The 21,023-nt window shown below is 40.6% G+C and overlaps 1 protein-coding gene across 1 annotated transcript in view; it reads left to right on the forward strand.

Annotated features, from left to right (window-relative positions):
* The first annotated feature begins 278 nt into the window (after positions 1-278).
* Positions 279-21,023, forward strand: part of LOC141783951 (collagen and calcium-binding EGF domain-containing protein 1-like) — a 38,185-nt gene continuing 17,440 nt past the window's right edge. The window contains exons 1-2 of the mRNA XM_074661580.1: positions 279-649; positions 3,266-3,346. Coding sequence (XP_074517681.1) covers positions 537-649; positions 3,266-3,346 — 194 coding nt within the window. The 5' untranslated portion in view covers positions 279-536. The remainder of the gene's footprint in view (positions 650-3,265; positions 3,347-21,023) is intronic.

Consider the following 21,023-nt stretch of genomic DNA (forward strand, 5'->3'; position numbering starts at 1 on the left):
CGTGTGTCGCCTCACTGTTTTGAGCGATGCTCGTTCATGACTATGTAGAGCGAGCAAGCGCGAGCCCGACGCTGACTTTCGTTGACTTAACGGCCACAGGTGTCGCTGTTAACAAGCATTTCTGAAAGTAACAAATAGTCCCTTTAACTGATTTTTTTTAATTTTTTTTTATTATTATTATTGACATTGTTGTTATTATTATCATCATTATCATGATTGATGCTATACGTCATCACCATCAATGGGCAGTGCGGGTGTATACTCAGTGTCTTCTTCTTTAAAGGCAGGAATGTAGATCCAGAGGGATTAGTGAGAACACACTGGGCTGTAAAACCTCCAGTAGCTCTCCAAGGGCTCTCTGCCTCAGTGCGTAAAGTTCTCCGGACGCACAACTCATCATCCAACAGGCTCCATGTGCGTCTCCTCTGCGGGATACTTCACAAGGATTTCTGATTCATTGGCGTTTTGCTGATGTGAAGGCGTGAAGGTTTTCCCCCCTTGAACACATCATCTGTCCCGGAGCGCAGAGAGGGGACATGGGTCAACTTTATGGTGCGACTCTTTTACCATTTGGTGCTATCTGCGTGGTTTTCCTGTGGGAATCTGGTGCCAGCTCTATCAGGACGACGCTCGCAGTCGACACCTCGAGGTAAGTCTCATGGACCTGATTAGAGGATCTTTATTCTGTGAATGAACGACAGTATGCTCATGTCAACCTCATCCATAATGAGTTTAATCAGGCATTAAGTGGTTACAAATGTTGGGTTTTTCCATCAAAGCCTCAAAAGGTTTCAGAAACAGCAATGCATTTGCAAGTTTTTCCAACTTGAACCACAACGTCTGAATAACAGTTTACTGATGTGGTTTTTAACGATGAATGTGAGATTGAAACTCTCTGTAAACGTCTTTGGGAACATTTGTTTCGGTTTTTAATTTATTTATTTTTTTATACTTTATGTTTTCCAAGGCTGTTTTCATATATGCAATCCACTGTTTGTAATTACAACAGTCTTTAAACCAACTTTTAAGTAGATGAGCTTACAGACAAACCCATCAAGTACACTTAGAGAAAACAACCTCAACATTCAAAACCAAAGCAAAACCAAGAAGAGAAATAACAATAATAATAATGACAAAAATAAAAAGTAGAGTTAAAAAAACAACACAACAAACCAAACAAAGAAAAACACACATAACAATATGGTTTTTAATTTAAACCTTTAAACTCAAGTACTTCCCTGTCAGATTAGCACATCGTGCCAAAAGCCATAATAGAGTTTAGTCTGTGTTTTATTGGGTTTCTGCTCTTTACTGCATACTGTGAGAGGAGCGGGCTGTCAAAGAGGAGACCCCTGGATGAACCAGGCTAATCTAATGTTCAAGGAAATGAAAAAAGGCAAAAGGGAAACTCCAAATGGTTGGAATCGGTCTCGGTGCTGAGAGCCAAATGTTACTTGTGCTGCAGACAAAACATGACAGATGCTATTAAGGTGCCCGGACACAGTGGGTCAGGAGGTGAGGAGAGGATGAGGAGAGGAACACATGCACCCAATATTCAGAGGAGGAGGAGAGGAAACCACTGAGAATCAAACCACTGGTTAAACCCCAGATAATAAGACAATAACTGTCATTTTTCTCGCCACATCATTTAAAATTACAAGGCATCACATACCTGCAGATTTATGCTTTAAAGGTTCAGTGGAAACTCACATTTTCTATAAATACTGATATTATTATTTTTTTAATTTATGTTAGGGCTGTCAATCGATTATAATATTTAATCGCAATTAATCAAATTTTTTATCTGTTCAAAATGTACCTTAAAGGGAGATTTATCAGGTATTGTATAGTATTGTATGTTTAGTTATGATGCCAGTATCGTCACTCTAGCTTTAAAACTGAGCCTGCTACAACCTCCGAAAGATTGATTGTGTTAATGCGTTAAAGAAATTAGTGGCTTTAAAACGATTTGCGTTAATGCGTTACTATTGTTAACTTTGACAGCGTTATTTTATTTATTTTATTGTTTATTTTTGCAGGAACAGCACACAGTTATTGCACCAGAATGAGCTAGAAGCTAATTTGCATATGTTGGCCCTGCAAAATTGATGGACCTCCTCCTGCTGAGTTACATTATTTAGTTTAGACTAAGTACAGACTTTGTATGACAACACTGTAATATTGACATCATCCCTGTAGAATGTCCCGTTTAGTATATCGTGGTCCCGATTTTTTAATAACCAAATTTAAGAAATCCTTTGGAAAATGTTTGTGTTTTAAGGCTACAACAACGATTTTTTTTATTATTGACTGTTCTGCCAATAATTTTCTTGATTAACTGAATAATCATTGGCTCATAAAATGTAGTGTTACAATTTTGCAGAGGCCGAGGTGAAGTCATCTGAACAAACAGCCCAAAACCCATATTCATTTTCTGATATTCAAAGTACAAAAAATATAAAAAACAAAGAAAAGCAGCAAATCAATATACTGTATTAGCCATATTAGCCTGGCAGCCATGTTGAGATCAGTTGAGGAAATACCAAGCTCCGCCCACCAGCCTGAGCAAACCTTCTCGTTTTACAGCTAAACATTACACTACAAGATGTTTCTGAAAACATTTGAGGCAAGAAATAGTCATTACAGTAACAGAATATTGATTCATATTTGATCAGCGCTGCCTGGTTTGACCGTTTGATCGGAGTTCGCGAGTGATTGACAGCTGCCTCCGTTGAATGAACAGCCAATAGGAACGCTCTCTCTCTGAAATGACCTGTGATTGGCCAAAGTCTCCCGTCACAAGCTAAATTAAGCTTGAAAACAGAGCAGTGAGGTGGTGTAGAAGTGTAGTTATCTCTCAGAATACTTGAAATACAATATGCTGAAAGGTTATTAGGGAATTTTTGGCCAATGATGTCGAAAAATTGTTGTTTAATGGATTTTGATATTTAAACGTGCAGTAGGCAGGTTTAAATATCAGTGTTGATGTCGGCCTCAAAACTCCAATGTCAGTCGTACTCTAGTATAATGCCATATCTGTATAATATCGTATAATGTAGCCATTCATGGACAGCTCCCAGGTGTAACTGTTTAAATCTATGAATATGGGGGAGCCCTGGTGGGGTTTAAGGCGCTGACCGTAAGACCATATGTCAATCCCCATCTCTTTCTGTCTCCCCCTGTTTCATGTATAGAGCTATTTGAGAATAGTGTAAAAAAGTGCCAGTCGATAACATTTGTTTCTAATGTGTCTCTTTTTTCTCAGAACGGACTGCCCAGATAACAAGATCTTGACCGTAGAGTATCCCTGTGTCAGAGCTGAGGGGAAGAACAGCACTTGTTTCAGGTAAGACTCCCAACTATAGCTGAGCTTTCCACTGGGTCTAATAAGCATGAGCCGCTGAGTGAAACAACAGGGAGTTACTGTACACTACACATTCATATTTTGGTATTCTGTCTTTCCCAGAACAGTGATTTGCTCAGTTTGACAGAACAAGTGGCTGCTGATGCCTGTAGGGAGGGTTTCTGGGGCTATGGAGCGGTTTCTGTAACCACTAACCCACCCGCTGTGTCATTTCCAGACCTCCACACAGTACATCCCTCTTTGGGAGGGAAAAAATAATAATTTCCTGATGATCATCACTCAGAGACTGAATGATGATCTTCACTGAAGATGACGTTTTTTAAAAAGTGTCGTAATTTCTCAACCAACAGCAGCAACCATTCAAGAAATCACAATGTTTTTTTTTTACTTGTATTCATCACTCTCTTTGATAACTAAACCACACTCTTAAATGTCTTACCAAACTTCATGTTGTAGTTTCTTAGAGTGACACTTTTTTTTGGAAAGAAGTGAATAACGTCAGCTGTGAAGAACATTATTACTTTCCTTGAACTGCAGTTTTACTTTGCTCTGGACCAGCTTGGCTTTGTGACAGTAACGCAGAATTTGAACTTGAACTTTCTCAGCTTGGGTCCAGAGCCAAAATATTTAGGGAAGGCATCCTCCTCGGGGAGTTAGTCCTGCATTATAACCTAAAAAGTAGAAAAAGTCTGGCAGAAGGGGATGTGATTAGCTATTTTTATTGCACGGCATCCATTCAGAGGAAGACAGGGACTGATTACCAAGCACCAAATTTGGTTTAACACTTGAATCATCAGTGGGTTTTTTTGTTCTTTAAACAAGGGCAAATAAAAGAAGGATGATGTAAGAGGGTAATACGGGGCAGTTTTTGAAAGATATGAAATATTTCTTGGAGAAATTGGTTCCTTTCTTGCTCTTCTTTCTCTACATACACTCTCCGGGGGTGTAATTTATGAAAATATCCTTTGATATCATATCGTATGAGCATCTTGGAACATATATGTTGAAGGAAATAAATCAGATCAATGCATACGCTGTGGCAGGTTGTAAGACTCTTAGCACGTGATACGTCATATACACAACAGGAGAAATTCAATGTAAATCGCTCATTTTGACGTTTAGATAACTTTCTTCTGAAGCCAAACTTTGGCTTGGATTTGGTCGTTGGCGTAAGAAGATCTTTTAATAAATGAGGCACCGGGTCTGGTGTGAGGCCAGACAATCTGATCTGTTCACTGTCAAGGTTAGACTGTAACAGGCTCTGCGTCTTGTTTAATTTCTGGCTCTACGAGAGATGTGTGGTGCTGGAGGAGGCGGATTAGATGAGGTTGTGTTTTCCTTGCCATGTTTCTCAAGGCGGTCCAGCACGGACCTGGATCAAATTGATCTTGCAAATAACTTCAGGGCCCACCAGATCGATCCATTGTGTCTGCTCATAAATATTACTTTTGATTCAATTTCAATGAGAGCAGTATGTTGTCCATACAGGGCTGATGAAGCAGCCATTGCATATTTCTCTCTTAGACAGACTGAAAGTTTGAGTTTTAGTTTGTCTGGATGGATGTTTTACTTCTGTAGGTCTGAGGCCAGTTTCACAAAGGAGGTTTACTGACTTGGATAACCCAGGCAGTGAAGAGCAGGCAGAAGTAGACAAAAGTATACTCCTCATTTCTAGTCGTCGACCAATTTCGGAGCTAAAATGATAACCGTTGAGGGAGGATTTTAGCTGCTGTATCTAGCTAGCTAGTTCACCTAATGTTAGCTTCAGTTTGAAAATGCGGACTCCAGCCAATTTGTTTGTTTAGGCCTAAAGCTAAAAACAAGTAAAAGAGGTCTTAAACATGCACTCGATGGCTGCATACATGATGTTATGCTAAAAGAAATTGAGGCTAAAGATAATTCCTCACCAAGAGCAGAACAGCCCTGCTAACGATAGCATAAACTCTGAACCATGACTGTATAAAAGGAGTGGACGCAGCCTCCGGGTCTGAAAAGTGAAGCCAATGCTGAAGTGCCTTAAACCTGCATTCTCTCTAATAGCCAGCAGGGGGCGACTCCTCTGGTTGCAAAAAAAAGAAGTCTGATTGTGTAGAAGTCTATGAGAAAACAAGCCTACTTCTCACTGGATTTATTACCTCAGTAAACATTGTAAACATGAGTTTATGGTTTCTAACATGGTATGCTACCTTGTGATTGATAAGTCGTTACCACGGTGACCTGTCAATCAAGATAGAGGCGTAGCAATGCGTATCCCTCCCCAGCTCCACCCTCTCGTCCAAATATGATAACTTCTAGCTCCAAAAAACTAAGATAAAAGGTAGTCCACAAATCAGTGGGTGACATCAAGGTAACTACATCCACTTCTTTTATACAGTCTATGCTCTGAACTCATCCATGGCCTGTGTCCACTCAGTGGGGAAATACTACACCGAGTATGTGCTTGTGGTGAACTAATGTGAATGATGTGCTCGTTGGCCTTGGAAGTAACTTTTGGTTAGTAGGTAGTAAGGTAGTTAGCTGGACATGCGAACACATGCATCTTATTTTAGAGCAGATAAACACACTGTTCAATCAATTTCTTTCACTTTTGCTCTTGTGTTTTTGGTTTCGGTGAGGTGATACTACTACAGCCCCACGCACACTGCAACGCATGTGGAGATATCCCAAGCTTGACACGCCTGCCGTGCTTAGTTACGGTTGCTCGGCTATGATTGGACAATTGATGTTTTTAAACTGCATTTGACCCAGACCTCCGTCAGTCTAACAGTCTAATCTCTACCCGTGGCTCTGCCGTGTTCAGACAGGCTGGACATTTTCCAATCATTTCTGGTTTTCTTCTCTTATTTCATCACCTGGCACAACTCTCTCGTATTAAAATAATCTGGGAAACAGCAATATTTCTAGAGTTTTGATTGAAGATGACATGTTAACCATTTGGAAAAATTCACACCTTTCCAAAGAAAATGGGCTTAGTTGCTATCAAAACAGTGAAGCAAATTATGGTACTTATGGTACTTAAATTATGGTAGCACTTAACATGAGGCATGACATTTTACAGTGATATTTAAGAAATATTGAACAATGTCTTATGATGATTTATTCATCCCAGTAGAAAAACGCCTGTATTAAATTTGTCCAACGTGTTGTCAGTGCACTTTGACTTTTTCTTCTTCTTGCATGTGGTCGCTTTAAATGTTGCCGATCTTCCCGGTCTCGACGTCGTCTTCTTCTGTGGATAATAAGATTGTTTGCCACATACCCAAAATATAAATGTAATGTCTCTTCAGAGGGTTTTGCGGTGTTGTGCAGGAGTAAACCCTCACTGCTCTAAACAAAGACCTTGCCGACCGCAGGTCTCCTCCTCCTCCGCTGTGGTTTTCACAGCGATGAGGGCGAATCAGCTCGATTTCTACATTTCTATTGTTTTGGCCGTTTCGTGTTCTTATTCTGTCTTCGCTGGAGGTCAGATTTCAGCCGTGCCAATCCAAATATACATGGTTCGTACCCATATTCTGAGTGATGTTGGACTGTGTGTGAGCTTGCATGTTTATGTATGAGTCTGTATGGATTGTCTCTGTATTGTCTGTGCTGGCAGTTACAGCAGGTTTTTGATGATGAGAGTTCATATTCTGCTGCTCTCTGAACCCCGTCTCTCTAAACACTCTCAGCTGTGCGGAGTCCAACTCTGACGGGACTGATGGGCTCCACTAAACTGTAAACCAGCCTTTCGGCTGATTGGCATGTTGTTCTGGTTTAAATACCCTGCATGGCGCATTACTGCAGCAGATAACACCCATAATACCACGTTACAGTATGTGAGCTCAGGCTCTTGCTCAGATTAAGTGAGGGATGATGAGAAAAGTCATATTGACATGATTGATTTTTATTGTTTCCATACTCTATGCTTCTTTTGTTGTTACAATGATCCATCTCTCCCAGTGGGATCGGTATAGTTTTGTGTTGTTCTGTATTGTGGGAGAAACGAGAAATGAGAAATGTCTGGAGCTGAAAAGTATTATTTACATCACCTGATGAGTCACCGAACAGCAGCGCTCACTGGGATTAGCAGCATCTCAAGTGTTCAATACTCAAAAAGTTAGAATTTTCAGTATACAAGTCACACATGGAAGTTTTATGTGGAATGTTTATGGTGAAATAGAGCCAAACAGGCTTAAAGAGGGCCTATTATGCTCATTTTCAGGTTTATACTTGTATTTTGGGTTTCTACTAGAACATGTTTACATGCTTTAATGTTAAAAAAAACACTTGTTTTTCTCATACCGACGGTGCTGCAGCACCTCTTTTCACCCTCTTTCTAAAAAAGCTACAAATGTGAGTTTCCCGTGCCTTTAGAGAATGCTGACATAATTGAGTATGTTTGCAGCCTTTGTAACTCTTTTTTACAGATGTTAGTTTTAACGTTGCATTTTTCATTAATCCATAATTGACTACAACAAACTTTAGCTAAAGTGGCCACAGTTCAGCAAAAGTTACATCGACTAGCTTTTAGTAAGAAAGCCAAACCTTAGTTCCAGCCTCTCGGTTGTGAGGATTTGCTGCTTTTCTTTGTCTTATATGATAGAAAACAGAATTACTTTGGGTTTTGGACTGATGGTGAGGCAAAACAAGTCATTTGAAAATGTCTCCATGGGCTTTAGGAAATTAAGATGGGCTCTCATCATTTTCTGACATTTTCTGAAAAGATTAATCGATTAAAGCTGCAGTGGATAGAACTGGAGCAAATATGATTAAGAAAAGTTATTTTTTTATAAAACGTCCATCTCTGAGCAGCTGTCAATCACTCGTGAACTCCGATCAAACAATCAAACTAGGCAGCGCTGATCAAATATGAATCAATATTCTGTTACTGTAATGTCTTTTTCTTGCCTATGTTTTCAGAAACATCTTGTAGTGTACTGTTTAACTGGAAAATTAGAAAGTCTGTGACCCGGCAGCCATGTTGAGATCAGTTGAGGAAATACCAAGCACTGCCCACCAGCCGGAGCACAGCCAATAGGAACGCTCTCTCTCTGAATTTACCTTTGATTGGTCAAAGTCTCCCGTCACGGGCTAGATTTTTTAAAGCCTGAAAACAGAGCTATGAGGAGGTGCAGACGTTTAGTTATCTCTCACAACACTTGAATTACAATATGCTGAAAGGTTATTATGGAATTTTTGCCCAATGATGCCAAAAACATTCTGCCTACTGCAGGTTTAAGCAAGACAATAATCGTCAGATTAATCGATGATGAAAATAATCGGCACTTGCAGCCCTAAAATGATTCACAGGTGTGATGACGCCAACTGTTTGGGCACATGATCTGTGCAAATAAGAAAAAGGTGCTGATCCAGGTGTAGAGCCATCATCAGAAACTGACATCACTTCAAATGATGCTTGAGAGAGGACGTCTTATAACTCATACAATAACTGTACCGATTCCTCTTTCCTCGCTTTTTTTCAAGTGCATCTCTTTGTTGTGCTTTAAGTGATCTAATCAAGCGAAAACAGTTACTGAAATAGGATCATTCCCATTTCTTCCCACTTCTCCCATTTGACTTTCTCTTTCTTGCTTTCCTCCACAAACACATGCCTACAGTACAACGGAGTGCAGAGTATGTGGTCGGATGAAAACAGTGCTGTATTTGAGAGAAAAAAGGAATGCTTACAATCAGTGCTTTCTTGCCGCCAGAAATATCTCAAGGCTGAGTCACACAGGCTTTGGTCATTTTGGCAGAATATTCGCCTCTGAAGCTTCTCTGCGGGGGTCTCTGATATCACTATTACACTGTTGGCCCTTTCCACACATTTTTGCTTTCAAATTCACCATTCATTTGTAATAGATGAAGTGCTCACACACTCACTTTCCTCACATACAGTACGCCGATACAGCAGTGCGTGACCTGACTACATCGTTATCAGCATCACTAAACATTAGGGTTCTTCATTGCTAACTACCTGCTTCTGATCTTTTGAGCCTACTCTGTATGAAAGAGCCCCACTGGTCAAATACATAATGCCAGCTTTACTACGATTTTAACCACAGCCACTTCCTGTCTTGACTCATTATACCACTCATGCTGGGTTTGCCTCTGCGAACGTGTGATTGCGTGCCGAGTGTTGAAGGCAGGAAGTTCTCTTTACAACTGGCATTCACATGTGTCTCATGTATGGATTGTGTCCATATCAGACAGCCTGTAGCTGCATTCCCTTTCCTTTTTCTGTTGCCAGAATACAGTTTGGACGAGTGTATCCTTGTGATTTCCAGCCTTTAAAACGATACACATGTATCCTGAAAATCCATGTTATTAAAGTATTGGTCTGTCCAAGTTGTTTTTATCCCTGTGTTTCCTGATTGAATGTGGGTGAAAGTTTGTTTCCATCTGTGTGGTTTAAAACCTCTTTCAATCCATCCAGAAATACAAAATTAACTTTTTAAATTTTACCCAATATCTTTAATAATTATGCAACAAAGGATCAAATTGGAAAAATGTGTGCAGTTGTTTCCACATAAAACATCAGAACCAAGCCAAGGCAGATCAAATCACAATTCAGCCAGAATAATCCAACTTTCTCTGCAACTAAACTGGTCTTCTCAGATAAAACTTCACTCCCAGACCGTGTATTGCCCCTAAACAACCTCCACAAAGCAAAAGTTCCTACAGTTATTTGGTGTTAGCCTTGCAAATTTTAAAACCTAAGTTTATTGCAAAAACATTTTTAAAAAATGCTGCAAACTGCATGCTAACTTTTAGTCAACCTCTTGGTTGGATTGCCAATATGATTTTGTAGGACAATGATAGCTCAAACCTACTGACTTGGGTGATCCCCTGACTTTTCCGGGTTTTGAGGTAAATATCTCCGCAACCTTTGGACAACATTCCCATTAGTCTCAGCTGTATTTTGTGTTTTGTGCTAAGAAGCAAATGTTTGCATTCTAACACGCTAAATTAAGATGGTGTACAAAGTACATGGTACTTGCTAAAATCAGTATATTAGTATGCCGACATTAGCATTTAGCTTAAAACGCTGCTGTGCCAAATAACAGTCTCACAGAGCTGGTAGCATTGCCGTAGACTTTTAGCCTTCAGTCATTTATAGTTCAACCAAACAGAGACTGACTCAATATGTTAACATTTTGCTGTCAGTTTAGCCATGTGTATCCAGCCCGTTCTCATTCCCAGGGTGTTAAATACTGAGACTTTGTCACGGCCGACAAGGCACCTTTTAGCGCCGGTATGAAATGCAGCGGGCATTACATTAACTATACTGTAAACCCATCCGCCGCAACAGTAAACGCTCATAGAAAGTGCGCCGGGAGTGTGGTGACGTAGTTTAAAGAGTGAAAAGACACACACTGGGCGGGTGGGAGTGGAAGTGGATGAGTCCAACAAACACAAGGCTTTCATCCAGGAGACCGCTGTTCGTGTCCCGTGCGTCACTTTAAAATAAGCCGTCCGTTCGTGTCCCATGTTCAACAACGTTCAGTTTAATTTTTACTGTACAAACGTATTAGCTTAAAGCCCAATGTAGTTCTTACCTAAACCTATACTATAACTATATACCTATAGTGGTTTTGTTTCCTAATGCTAAAGTGACGCTAAGGGTAACTACAGTGGTTTTGATGCCGAAAATAAAGTGACGCCAAGGAGCGTGACAAAGCGGTGCAGAGAACTTGTTGGTGTATCTGACCACCTGTAGGACTGATGAGTTGGATTGTGGTGTCCTCAGCATTGTGTGTTTCATTGATACCTGTAATTTACAGGTATGATTTATGTGTTTTATATAACAGTCTGATCGCCCACATAGGAGACGATATCAATATCTGAAGCTTGTAAAGTCTCAATGCAAACCCAGAAATGTCAAGCCATGACTTTGTAAAAGACGACATGAGCTTCATATTTGAACTTGGTTGCTTTTAGTCAGTGAATATTGTTGTTGGCTTGACTCAGCGAGTTCAGATCTTTGCTGGTTTTAGTTGTTGAACTGCACGGTTGGGGTTTGCTTGTTTCGCTCAGTGAACCACAGTGTGTGTCTTTGTTGAGCTGAGTTAGCTTTAGACTTTGGGTTTTATGTGATCCATATGACTTTCTTAAAGGGGTTACTGAAGGTTAGCTGTTTTGCTGATCCCGACACATCACTTGTTCCCTTTCTTCACTTAAGAGCTAAAGGTCTTTGCTCATTATATGCCAGCTCATGTAATCATATTCGGTCTTGGACATGAAAGCCCGTCACGACATGCGTGGAGAGTGGATACCAGTGGTTTTGAAGGTCATGCCACAGTGCATGTTTATAGCATCATTTGTCGTGCCAAACAAAAGCTCAGCATGTTTCTTTAGTTTTCTTTGTTATTTGTTCAGAAAGGACAAGGTGGAAATGTTAAAACCTTGTTAACATGTTTGGAAACTCTGAAAGTGGTCTATAAGTGGCATACATTCCCTCCCAAGCACCAAGTCCAAGTACAACCCCCCCACCCACAGTTGCCCTATGTGTCACCCAGAAACATTTAAAGTGTCCATTAATGAGACCCGACTGAGACCGACTCAGGTCCAGGTCTGGACTCCATCTCCGCTCTACAGCTTCTCTCTTTCTAGTTGGACTCAGATTCTCTGTTTTGCTCTGATAGAGACAGAAGCCAGGCCTGCGTCTAGTAGCCTAGTAGCGTATTAACGCCGGGGTTGAGGTCAGGTCAAATGAAACAAACAGCAAGTTTCATGCGTACATGCTAAGTGTTGTTTTGAAGTGCGCGTAATTACAGAACTCACTGACGGTTGTTTGAGCTTTATGCTAACCAGAGAAGGTCAGCGAGGTTAGTGTTGAGAAATTGATCCTGTCCTTGTCCTTGTCAAAAATGATCTGATCGTTTTAGGGCAAAAGAAAATATGACGGGAAACACTTTAGTCTGTCTTGAGTTGCTCTTTAATCTGACAACCAGCATCCTGTACTTGTGTGTCCTGTTTATTCCTCCTCTGAGGACAGTGGTGTCTTTGGATGGGGGGGGGGGTAAGAGGATGAGGCCACAGGGGAGCGTCTCTGGTGTCATGGTCCCACTGAGAGACGAGGATGTGTAGAGTTTCAGCAGTTGAAATAACACTGAGACGGGACACAGAGCCTGCTTACGGGGTGAATGATATCCTGACTTGATCCTGATTGACCTGTTTAACTGACCAATTTGCTGACTGACTGATTCACTTCCTGGGATGATTGATTAACATACTGACAGCTGTTGAGATACAAGCTTGTATGGCGTATAATACATGTGTGAGAGTGTGTGTGAACTTTGCTCCTTGACACCTTCATTGCAGGACTACAGATAAAGTAGCGTTATCTCAGAGTCTTAAGCCCCCTCTCATCTCCTTTGTTTCCTTCTTGTGATTAGACCTGGTTCTCACCTCAACTCTGGATCCCACATGGTCTCTGCACATACTTTCAGAGCTAGTAACCTTCCCACCATAAACACATACCAACACACATATATGTACTTGTGAAACTCAAGTGTTCTTAGTAGTAGTGATGCATCAGTAAGTTGCAAAACAGGCCAACTGGAAACAATACTCATTCAGCATAAAGTGCATAAACAAAAGAGCCATCAGCAGTTCAGAAAAGGGCAAGCAGATTAGATTTAAAATAAACGGAGGTAATGAGTTATCCAGCTAACCAGACACTGACATGACAGTCGTTGAGACTAACAAGACACATGCAGAGTAAACAGGTCAGATAAAGACATGACAGCCACATGAGAGACACAGCGACCCAGAAAATTAGGGATAACATGCTGCTCTAACAGCGTCCGTCACTCTCTAACATCATGGTGACTTCCATGCAGTCATCAGCTTACTGAATGAAACAGCTAAAAATGTGTTTTTTCACCTATTCAACACTTGACACTTCAAACATAGAAAAGAAAGTGTGGGAAGAGGAGGAGAGATGCATGAATAAAGAACTGTTTTAACACAGTCCTGCTCCCCAAAACTGGTTTCACTGCCCAGTTTTGGCCTGATGCTCAGCAAAGTTTTAAAAAAAACAAATCCATCTACTAAATGATGTTTCTCAATATCAGCATTGTTATTGTTTACTGTTGGTTGTACAATAGTGTATTAGGGCCATTGTAGATGCTCAAAATAATGACACTTTTCTTTATATATCACTTTTCTAAACAAAGTTACAAAGTGCTCAACTACGAAAGGGTATTAGGGCCATTGTAGATGGGGGAGGAGGTAATATTCAGAAAATTTTCTGAGATTAAAGTTGTAAATTTACAATAAATACTCACAAATTTGCAAGATTATAAAGTCATAAATTTACGAGAAAAACAAAATAGTTACGAAACAGTTGCTGGTGTTACCACGGCTTTACACTCCACTATTCCAAGTTTTTTTCTCACAAATTTATGATTTTATAATTTGCAAATTTGTGAGTTTTTATTGCAAATTTACCACTTTAATGTTACAGAATATCGAAGAATTTTTCTCGTAAATTTACAACTTTAATCTCAGAAAATTCTCTGAATATTACTCCCCCACCTACAATGGCCCTAATACCCCGTCGTCATTAAGCACTTTGTAACTACGTAACTAAGAAAAGTGTTATTTTGAGCACAAAACAACCCTAAATTTACTATTTGACATCTCTTTAATTGTCATGAGAACTTTGGGAGCTAAGAAAAGTTTGAGCAGTCCTGTATTATACAATCATCCCCCAGCAGGTGTTATTCTTGCTTTTCCATCTCTTTGATATTTTATTTGCTCGAAAGCACAAAAAAGGAAATGCAGACTTGTTTCTTTAAAGAGTCTGGCTGTGGAGAAATCAATATCATTCCATCTGATGCACTTTTGTGAGAAATGATCCAAAAGTTTTGTTGGCAGCTCCTGGACCACAGGCAAACAGCGTAGTGAGGATATAGAAGGCTGATATAAAAACATCATAAAAATCTGCAAAAATATGCACAGCAGGGAAAACTACAGGAAGGTGGCAGATGTAGAAAAGGGAAGAAAGTAAAGGAAAGGAGAGGGGGGGCTTTGGAAGCGGAGGTATTTGTTTGATCCAAACGAAATAAAGTTGCACCCTGGCAGGCCGAGCTGCGCACTCAGTGGGGGATGTGCCTGGAAAACCACGTAAAAGTCTTAAAAAAGAGCGAGAAGGGGAAATCAGAGCAGGGAGGGAAGCTGCTGAGTGTTTTTCTCTCTATTCTGTAAGTGGCTTCCCACCTCGATGAGGACATGTGGTGGGATGCTGACTGACAGACAGAACAGCAGCTCCGCTCAGTAGACATCGACATGATATTCATTTTATGCTCCCTCTTGGATCCCTGCTTGTCTTTTTGCATCCATTACAGTCACTTTCTCAGTTTTTCTCTTTTATCTCTTTCTCCTCTCATCTCATCTCCATCCATCCTGCCCATCTTTCTTCCTTTTTTCTCTGTATCCCTCTCTCCCTTTCTGTCTTATTCCAGTTCATACATCCTCTGTCGCTCACTCTGTGACTCGCTTTCACTCTTCTTTGTATGTCTTCTATTCCTCTCGCTATACCCCTCCTCTGTGTTTTCTTCTTTAGATCAGAAACCTCAGTGATCTAAGTACAAAAGTATATTTGGAATGTTTCCTGATCGATTGGTCACAGATGGCATGAAATGGAGAGCACCTGCTCCAAACACACACTAACTTTCCTCGTGTGTAACAATGCTGTTTAGTCTAACTAGCTGCCTTGTGTATAATCCGATATAACTGCACATGTATACAGTGCACATTGCACAGGAACAAGGGATATCTCCTCTCCCACAGTGCCTGAACTCACCATGGGTGATCACAGAGCAACATTCAGACAGGAGAGGAAAGAGAGGAAAGGATATTTGTGTTGTGCTGACTCAGATTTGAATATATCCACGCTGTCATTTTATCTTGACAACGACTTTTTTCACAGCAGACATTTTGACATGTCATTGCAGGGTAAACACAGGTGTAATTAATAACATTAATTATGGCCCTGTTCCATTTAGGTGGGCCAGGACCCTGGTATAGCGCATGCTGGCTCGCTGGAATGTCTGTGACACACTAAATACAATGTGACCATAATTCAGTTTACCTAGTGTAGTTGCACCCGGGTGAGAAAAGTCAAACGGCAGCTATTCCGCTATTTACACCCGGTAATAGTAGTAGTAAAATAAAAAGCAACAAACTATGATAAAGGTGCAGGTTGTGGTGGATGAATGGATACAGCTCAGGACTTTCACCCAGGAGGCTGGAGTTAGAGTCCTGTGAGAGGTTTAGCCTACTTTTACACTTAGTTTACTTATTATTTACTGTTTTTAAAATTATTATTTTCAGTTCTCAGTCGACAAAAGCTACTTGGTTAGGTTTAGGAAAAATATACATACAGTACATATACACATACAGTATCTAATGTGTGCTTCGGTCGGGTGCAAATAGCATTGTTGGCTATGGACACCTGGGAGCTTGTCTCCGCCATACTATATACACCCTGGTGTAAATAGTCACATTGGCTATTCCGCCCCGGGTGCAAATAGTATTATTGGCTGCTGATAGCATTTGCCTTAATTTTTTTATCAATTACACCCTGCTATGACATGTACATGGCTGCTGTCTAAAAGGGCCTATTGAGTCACTGTCACTGTCATGGCTTACTTAGACACTCCAATGGAGTCCAGCCATTTGTTAATTACATTATTATGTACACATGTGCTTTCCCTACTGACGAAACATGTTTGTGAAAACGTTTTTTTTAAGCTCTTGTCTGCCTGCGTTCTTCTGTCGGCAGCGAGTATGGAAGATCTACAGTGTGTTGTGTTAATAACATTACAAGGTTACACTAGCCAATGAATACTGAATGCAGATGGAGAGCAACCTACAGTAAGCAAGCTAACGTCAGCATGTAACATTAGTCAAGATGAACGCTCCTCTGAACAGAACGACGGGCACATTGTCAAAGACAAAAAGCTTAGGTTATTTTTGTCCAGCTGTATTTATCATACTGGTTAGCTCATATTTATGTGGATGACATGGACTTCTAACTGGCAGTTTCTCTTTCTCTCACTGTGTCTGAGAGACAGACGCAGAGAAAAATGAAGCAGAATGTATCACATCATTGAAGCGCTATTCATCTGTATCTGGTTGTAGAGACAGAGGGCTGCTTTCTGTAGCAGGTGATGAGAAGCAGACGTGTGTGTGTGTGTGTATATGTGTGTCCACATGTTTTCTCCTCTGTGTGCTGTATGTCAGTGTGTGTCTCGCACTGTACACTTCAGGGCCTGCTGGGAGTCAGAGGTCCCCTTCTTACAGGCCATAAAACAAGCTATTACTTTGCTGCTGTTGCTGAAAAAAAACATCCTGTCGTTTTTTTCTCACATGAATTAGAAAATGTGCATCCGTATTTTCCTCTTCCTTCCTAAGAAATGTGCTGTTTGTACATGTTATCTTGTCATCGCTCAATAAAACTCAAACACTTTTCATTTCACCGAGCAGCCCCAGTGGCTTCTCCTCCAGTGATAGGATCAATACAAAAACACACAAACATTAAACAGTGAAATCATGTGCTGAAGCCATTTGTGTCAAACAGCAGGAAACCTCAGACTGAAGAATGGAAGGAGATTATCTGATTTAGGCTTTAAACAGGTAACAAGAACCAGATGTGTGTTTCGTGTGTCTCTACATATGTTTATGAGTAGTACGTGAATATGTTTGTGCACGGGTGCATGTGCAGGTTGTTATGTTGCGTAGATGTCTGGATTGAATATCAGGACATTTGATATTTTTATGTGTGTTTGTGTCTGTCTGCGTGTGTGTGTGTGCACAGGTGCACATAAATGAGATCATCCTTTAGGCTTGTAAACGTGTGCACAAGGGTGGATGCAGTTTTACTTTGTGGATCTCTGGCGGTATGGATATTTGTTAAACCGTAAACACGTGTGTGCATGTATGGTATGTACAGTACATGTTACATGCGTGTGTGTGTTCTGGTGATTAAATTCCCTTTAACAGCAGTCTACTGTTTATCATCCAGAGGATTTTAATAAGGTACTGACAGCCCTGTCTTCAGCTCAGTCCTCATCATAAACATCAATGATAAAGTGACTTTTTTTGCCTCCAGCTAAACGTTAAAATACTTGGTGAAATCTCTGCTCTCATCAAGTGGAAACATCTCGCACATGAGGGCAACACATTCGGACTGAACACGATCCGTTTACGGATTGTTTGCACTGCATCCAGGAGTCCACAGGGGCATCCTATTCAAACTATCACTCTCTTTTCTCCCTTTGGCGTTTTCTCTCTGTATACTTTGGACGGCGATCAACAAACCCCGAGCTGTGGGAACAGCAACCTGTTCATTTGTTTCTCACACTTTGGAGTTGACACTAGATTCTTTCTTTGAGTTTTGCTGTTTCGTTACACCGAGAAGCACTTAACGCCGTCCTCCGTCTTCATTTTCTCAGAGAAAAACTTTTACAAGGCCTTCAAGTTACGCTTCCTGTGTAAGTCGGACCCCCCACAAAAAAACTCCAGTCATCATCTTCCATCTTTTTCTGATTAACGTGCACCTGAACGGCCCTCTGGACAAGCACAACGGCTGTTTTTTTTTAATTTTCTTTCTGTTTTGCGTGCAGTCTGCTCTCGATTAGCTCCTTTCACTCCCTTTATGGCTGCGCTGTCACTGTCGATACCTCAACAAAACAAATCGCCGGCCAATTGACAACAGACTGGAACGACATTGTTGTTGCAGTATTGTTTGAAGTCGGTAAGCCCAACGGGGTGCATGTTCCTGTAGGCACAGAGCTTTGTCTCATTTAACACAATTGAAAATGGAGAAGGTGTGGAGTGTAACAGCTGAGGAGATACAACTGAAAACAGTTATAACTCTCTCAATGCCTCCGGGAGTTTACAACATCAAGGCCATTTAGAAGACTCAGAGGACCTTCTTGCTCTTCTCCGTCCATTCACAGCAAACATTTCGAGGTAGAAAGAAAGTGTCTAAACCTAGACGTCGTCAGTGGGTTGAAAATTATAGCCAAAGTTGAATTGAAGTCAGGTCTCAATGTCCTCTGAATGTGCAGTCTTCAACTTTTAAAAATAATTAATTTTCTATATCCTGACATGCTTTGTGAATAACTGTCTTGCAAACACCTCTTATGTTGACATCAGGACTCAGCACAACCACTCAATATTCAAGAATCACTGCACCCGACATCTGTTCAGATAAACATTTTAATGTAAAATAATAACCAATTACATATTACATATATATTAATTATAATACACATGCAACTATATATGAATTAATCAAAAAGACTATCTCATAATGTCCAGTGTTACCGTCCAACTTCACTTTAACTGGTTGTTTCTTGACTCAGCCGCTGTGTGGAGAATGATGAGGCTTTTTTAGCACAGAGGTTAGCTAGGTTATAGAATGCATTGTGCCGTTATTTGAACATTTTAGCACTAAAAAACTACAGCAACCCACTTGTAACTTTCCATAAATCACGGAGCACATAATGTTCATACGGTGGACGTACGGACATTAATAGATACACAATATTTATACACAGCGCTGTGCTGACCTCCGCAACTCACCTCGGGCACGTCTCTCATTTACTGGCACCGTTTCAAAACTGCCACTTTTTATAACTCTGAGAGTTGCATGAACGCATAAAAGTAGTTTAATATTCTACATTAATAAATAACTTACCAATAAATGTGTAAAGAAGCCTTCTTCGTGTGCTGCTTGAGTTGGCTTCAGTGACAGGAGTTCTCTTCAAATGATGCAGGACATGCACAGTAGATTAACATTTGTACTTCATTTGTACAATAATTCTATGTAACTTTATATCGCTTATTATGCAATTGTAAAGTTCAGGTTGCATATAAAAGGTTGTGTGGTAGACCTGCAGTCAACCCCTGGATCGATGAAATGTTTGCTGGGTTACTTTGAGCCTCCAGTGGTATTTTTAGTCTGGCATAAAAACTCAACCAGACACATCATCATGAGCGATCTGTCGTTAGCCTGACCTCGCCGCTTAGCTGCTCTCACTCACCCTTATCTAGTGCTTACCCATCCCACTTTGGTCACTGTTTCCCTCATTGAGCTTTAAATGTATTTTATTGGCGTTGTACAAAAGATATTATCCAAGTAAAAGTAAGTGTTACTTTTGACAGCTTCTCTCTCTGTCACACACACATCTGGTGACTGACGTGATGCATTCTACCAGTCCACAGCTGGTTGGTTATAATCCACTTATTTTTTTTTTTAATGCCAATATTTGATGCCAAAAATGATACAATGGAAACACATTGGCCTGGTAAATAAGCGATATCGCAATATTTCCTGCGGCTTCCCAGAAACATTCACAATGCGGGCAGCCAGGAGGCATTAACATCTGGTATCAGCAGGCCAGTCAGTAAATCAAAGCCTTTTTTGGCCTAAAACATTACAGATGTTACATACATTAAAAAGCCATCTGTAGAATATTTGTCAATCCGACAGAGAGAAATGTGTTTAGCTGACATGTAAGATCAATAATGATCAATACATAAACTTGATTACACAGGACAGGAAGGCCTTGATTTCAGTCATTCTGATGGAGACTAGCCTAATTTACCTTTTATTTAAGGCGTCATTTTAAACATTTGCTCCCATTTGTCTGCATTGAAATGTAGCTGGGAACAGCTTGTCTGTGAATCTCTCCACATGTCCTCCCCCACGTGTTCTCCGACCGCTACAGCAGGATACCAGACCTCTATTATCAGTGTAGACAGAGCAGATTGCGTGTTCGTCTGTCACAGGAAGCAGCTCAGAGGGTCAGAGATGCCATATTCCTGTCCATATTCTGTCTCAGAGGCCAGAGGCGACTGGGAGAGCCCAAGACATCACAAAATCCTTCCTTTAAACAAGTGAAAATCAGGCAACAATAAACATGTTGCCCTATAAACGTTGGAGTCTCTTGATGGCAGAGCACTTACAAACCAAAACCGTAGCACTTATGGGCCAATTTGGAAATCTGGCAAGCAAGTGTGAAAATGAATCATTCGCCTACGTTTCATTAAAGTCATGGTCAGTGGTTTTGTGGGGAAATCATGTCTGAAGAATGTGGGGTAATTTACAAAATGTCACAATGAGGTGGTGAGATTCTGCATCATACTCAATCATTTAGGAAATCTGGTCTGTGGTATGTGAGGTTTTGTTTATAACGGAACAGCGAACAGGAAGAAAGGGGTCTGGTCTCACACACTTTAAATAAAACAGTTTTATGATTACACTCATTTTCTTTGCTACTCATCATATGGATGTCACTGGCTATTAGAGAAATGGTTCATTATTTTTGGGGTAATTGGGACATGTTTAGCTAACAGCTTTGCTGTGTCCAAAGTGAAGAAAAGGCCCATTAGCACCCCCAAAACTCACTGATTAACACATTTTTATCTTGTTGGTTTAATCCGTACATAAACCCACATGTAAAAATGGCAGTTTGTGCTTATAGGGAGAATTATGTGCTGTGAACAACAGTTGTGGGCAGTGACTATGTGCAGCATCCTGAACTTGTCATCACATGAGGTTGCCAGGTTTAGTGCCATTATACCTGTACAGAAACCTATAACAAAACTGTACCTGGCAACCCAAGCTATAGGCAGAGATGCTGCTCGGAATTGCTGAACA

Source organism: Sebastes fasciatus, chromosome 2, assembly GCF_043250625.1.
Source record: "Sebastes fasciatus isolate fSebFas1 chromosome 2, fSebFas1.pri, whole genome shotgun sequence".
Taxonomy (NCBI): Eukaryota; Metazoa; Chordata; class Actinopteri; order Perciformes; family Sebastidae; genus Sebastes; species Sebastes fasciatus.